The sequence below is a fragment of the Aegilops tauschii genome, chromosome 3 (assembly GCF_002575655.3).
Source record: "Aegilops tauschii subsp. strangulata cultivar AL8/78 chromosome 3, Aet v6.0, whole genome shotgun sequence".
In the NCBI taxonomy this organism is placed as follows: Eukaryota; Viridiplantae; Streptophyta; class Magnoliopsida; order Poales; family Poaceae; genus Aegilops; species Aegilops tauschii.
In genome coordinates this window covers 14842309-14845985 of record NC_053037.3, presented here as the reverse complement: position 1 = coordinate 14845985, position 3677 = coordinate 14842309, and the positions used below count along the sequence as shown (strand labels likewise).

At 45.1% G+C, this 3677-nt stretch overlaps 1 protein-coding gene across 1 annotated transcript; it reads right to left on the bottom strand.

The window, feature by feature from the left end:
- Positions 1 to 202: 202 nt before the first annotated feature.
- On the bottom strand, positions 203 to 3458 carry LOC109738666 (anthranilate synthase beta subunit 1, chloroplastic). Its single transcript, XM_020297760.4, has 8 exons — positions 3018 to 3458; positions 2765 to 2928; positions 1654 to 1724; positions 1501 to 1538; positions 1317 to 1427; positions 1146 to 1245; positions 618 to 753; positions 203 to 538 (listed from the first exon to the last, which is right to left on the bottom strand). The coding sequence occupies exons 1-8, from the start codon at positions 3127 to 3129 to the stop codon at positions 428 to 430; spliced, it is 843 nt and encodes a 280-aa protein (XP_020153349.1). The 5' UTR covers positions 3130 to 3458; the 3' UTR covers positions 203 to 427.
- Positions 3459 to 3677: the final 219 nt, after the last annotated feature.

Sequence of the window (3677 nt, the reverse complement as noted above, 5' to 3'; positions counted from 1 at the left end):
AGCGCCAGTGCCGCGCCTACGAACGGTCCGCCGCTCTGCGCCGTGGCCGCGAGCGACGAGGGAGGCATCGTCGTCCTCGAGGACGACAGCCATGTGCCTCCGATTTTTACGCCGGTTCGCCCTCAGGCGACGATTATTGGTTAAAACAGCCTCACCTTCCACTGATTATTGGTTAAAACAGCCTCACCATGAGCCAGTCCAAGATGTTAAAACAGCCTCACCTTCCACTGATTTATCGCTGACAAAGAGCCACCACGATGCACAAAGTTGATATTATTATTACAATGAACCAAACGAATGGCAACGGAAAGCTCTTTTCACTTGTTCCTTATCTCTGAATGAATCTGCTTCTTGGCTTAGGCCCGTTCCCGACAATAGCATCTATCTAGTTCCCCTAAGTGCCCTACTTCTCGATTACTCTAGTTCCCTACCGAGTCCCCGAGGTCTGCTTCTCAAACTCCTCGACGTATCTCGCAAAGTTGAGGATGATTCTCTTGCCTTCAGGGGTGATGATACTCTCTGGGTGGAACTGGACCCCCTGAAAGAGTTACATCATATCTATCAGTTAGTACCATGACAACCACGGCGTGAAGCATGGAGTCAAGAAATACTCCTACCTGGATATGCTTGTACTTCTTGTGGCGGGCGGCCATGATAAGTCCATCTTCAGTCCATGCCGTGATTTCCAGTTCGTCGTGTGGGAAGCTTTCCTTCTCAATGACCAAGCTATGATATCTTGCAGCGGTAAAAGGGCTGTCCATGCAAGTGATCGAGGATCATGTCAAATCAAAAGGCTCACTTTGGACAAGTGCCAGACTGAACAAGGAAACAAACAGAGCTTATTCCCTGATAAAAAAAAGCTACCCCAGACTAAAATTCTATCATCAATACTAACTGAATATGTTGAAATTTTCACTTGCCATTGCATGGCACATGCTACAGAATTTCTCAAGACAAAAACAAGTGCTCTAAACAGGTAAACAGATCCCAACAGCATTCGTAATTCCTAACTATCATAAAAAAACAGAAGCAATCATGAGATGTGTGTAATTTAATGTTTGCAATACCGGTGTCAGACTGTCAGTTGACTGTTATGTAATGTAAGCTAGAACCATGGGATTTACTGAACTGTTGAGAAATCATACTTTGACAATCCCTCAAATATGGCCTTTCCTAAAACTTCATCATAGTGAACTGGGGAGCTTTTTCCATGCATCACACCAGAAGGAACGCGAATAATCTTTCCTGTTAGAAAAAACTTCAGCAAGCGAAGAACAGGTGATGGAAAACCTTCTGTCCACAGAGATAAATCTAACCTCCAAAAGCCTCTCCAATGCACTGCAGACCCATGCAAACTCCGAATATAGGAATGGTTGGGCCGAGTTCTAGAACAGTCTGCAATGATATACCTGAATCTTGTGGTTCACCTAAAGAAATATGAATGTAATTATTAAGCTCTGAAATATAAAACTGTTATGAGATTCAATAAGAGAAACTTACCAGGCCCCGGAGAAATAAGTATTCCTCGTGGCTTCATCCTAGAAGAGATTTTTTAAAAGGAACATTATCAGCAAAGTTGTAATATGTATAATCCCTTTAGATGGATCAGACAGAAAATAAATCGTAATTGAACATGTGCCCACAGAACTATACCTCTTTACATCCTCTATGGTAAGTTCATCATTACGGTACACCTCAAAATGTACTCCAAGCTCCCCCATATACTGTATCAAACACTCAATTTCAGCAAGACTTGTATTCTCATAGCATGTGTTCATGCCATATTAATATAAAGGTACAAAAATAAACTTAACCATCTCATAAGCATGTGCTTCTGAAGAAAAAAAAATTCCCATTGGTCATATTATTCTCACATCAATCTAAACAAATTGTTCCTATATATGTCCCTTCAAAAACAATTGTTGCTTTATATGTTGTATCGCTCCTTAGTCCTTGCTACATTTTTTCTTCAGCAATTGCAAGAGATAACATGCTCAAGACATGCAAACACATTATTTCCAGGAATGGTTCTTCGCAACAAATAAAAAAATTAAATACATATCACTACCACCCATAAATGTATACTTGTCATGCTTACATGGGTAACCTAATCAAGATATACACAGGTAATATTTCCCAATAATATACTTTTGTGGTTCCTGTTACATATTAACATAACCTTTAACAAGTCAATTTTGTCTACTTAAGCGATCCAGTTTAAGTGATACATGTTATATCGTTGTGTACGTCTGTTTTGGTAGAAGATTTTCTGAACCATTCTAAATGACAAATACTTCAAAAAGAAGTCAGTAAGCACTTGAAGATACTCCACTCAAAGAAACACGGAACCTAACCAAATCATACATTCTTGATTCTAATTTGGATGTTCCAGACAAGAGTGCTACACAGAAAGGGCATACTTTGAAATGGAAAATCGTTTAATAGTTCCGAGGATCCAACTTTGTACTTTTAATAAAATTTCTCTTGCGACTTTGGTTGCCAATCAGTTATCATCGACTGTCAACATTGTTTGGGACAAACTACTAGATATTAACATCATCTGTGGCAGATTCTTGTTACTTCTCAAATGTACAAAATATTTAGCAGATATATGTTACTTTGTCAAATGTAGAAACACATTCATGTAAGATCTCCAAACAATCACCTATAAAATTATTTGATCTTAGTGCAACCAACACAGGCGAAACAAAGTTAAATTATAACAGAATTCATGACTTTAACCACTACCTGTGAAACCATATACCTGGCACAGGTTGTAGGTAAAGCTATCGTAGTTGTCGATAACGATGATGGGCTTCTTCACCGTTGACGGGACGGACGCTGGTGCCGGTGCGGTCGACCCGGCGGCAGCGACCACCGGCTTCACGGCCCTCCTACCCCTGAGGGCCAACAAGCCTTTCTCAGGACCTGCGGGGGTTGAGGGAGGGGATCCAATCAATGCAAGATACGGTAGACCCGCGTCGAAATGGAGGCATAAAACATGGAGCGCTTCGTACGGCGAGTCGCGGGAAGGCGCGCGAAACCGGCGGTGGGGGACGTCGCCACAGAACGCAACGCAGTGCCGGTGGCCGCCGGTGCAGAGGCCACGGCGAGGTGGGAGCAGGCCATACCGGCGAGGAGGGGGAGGTGGGTTTTGCTTATGGCAAGGAAGGGGTCAAGAACGGGGGGAGAATAGTGTGAGGTGCGTGCTCGGGTTCACTGGTTGGAGTCGCCGCGTCGGTGGCGCACCTCCACCGTTGTCGTGGTCGGCGGACGACGGACGCCTCGAGACAGCGACGGGGAGGAGGACGGCGCAGGAACTACGGGGTAGGAGGTGAGACAGACGGCAATGGCGGGCCTGGTAGGGAGCGGCGGGGGGGCAGGCTATGCGGTGCGGTGCTGGCTAGCCTGGCGGCGAACCGGCGAGCGGTGGTTGCGGGCGAGCTGCGGGTAAAGCCGGAAGGATGTGGGCTGGGCTAAAAGCAGAAGAAATGGCTGCTAGGCAGAGCTGTTGGGTTTTGGTTGTTGGGCCTCGGTGTAGACTGGGCTCCAGTCCTGTTGGGTTGTGGGGTTATCCTGGAATACAACCAAGCTGAAAAGTTCAGTGCGTCTGCAGTTGAACACTGGATCGATGATCGATCGGTGGTTCAATTCGGATCCAACCACCACCGCATCGG

What these genes read in the sequence shown, in the direction of transcription:
- LOC109738666 (XM_020297760.4), bottom strand. Translation starts at nt 3,129, where the DNA reads ATGGCCTGCTCCCACCTCGCCGTGGCCTCTGCACCGGCGGCCACCGGC. An exon ending in ACTTATTTCTCCGGGGCCTG is followed by an intron (nt 1,428 to 1,500) that starts GTAAGTTTCTCT and finishes ATATTTCTTTAG; the next exon opens with GTGAACCACAAGATTCAGGT. An exon ending in ATATTTGAGGGATTGTCAAA is followed by an intron (nt 754 to 1,145) that starts GTATGATTTCTC and finishes TTGCATGGACAG; the next exon opens with CCCTTTTACCGCTGCAAGAT.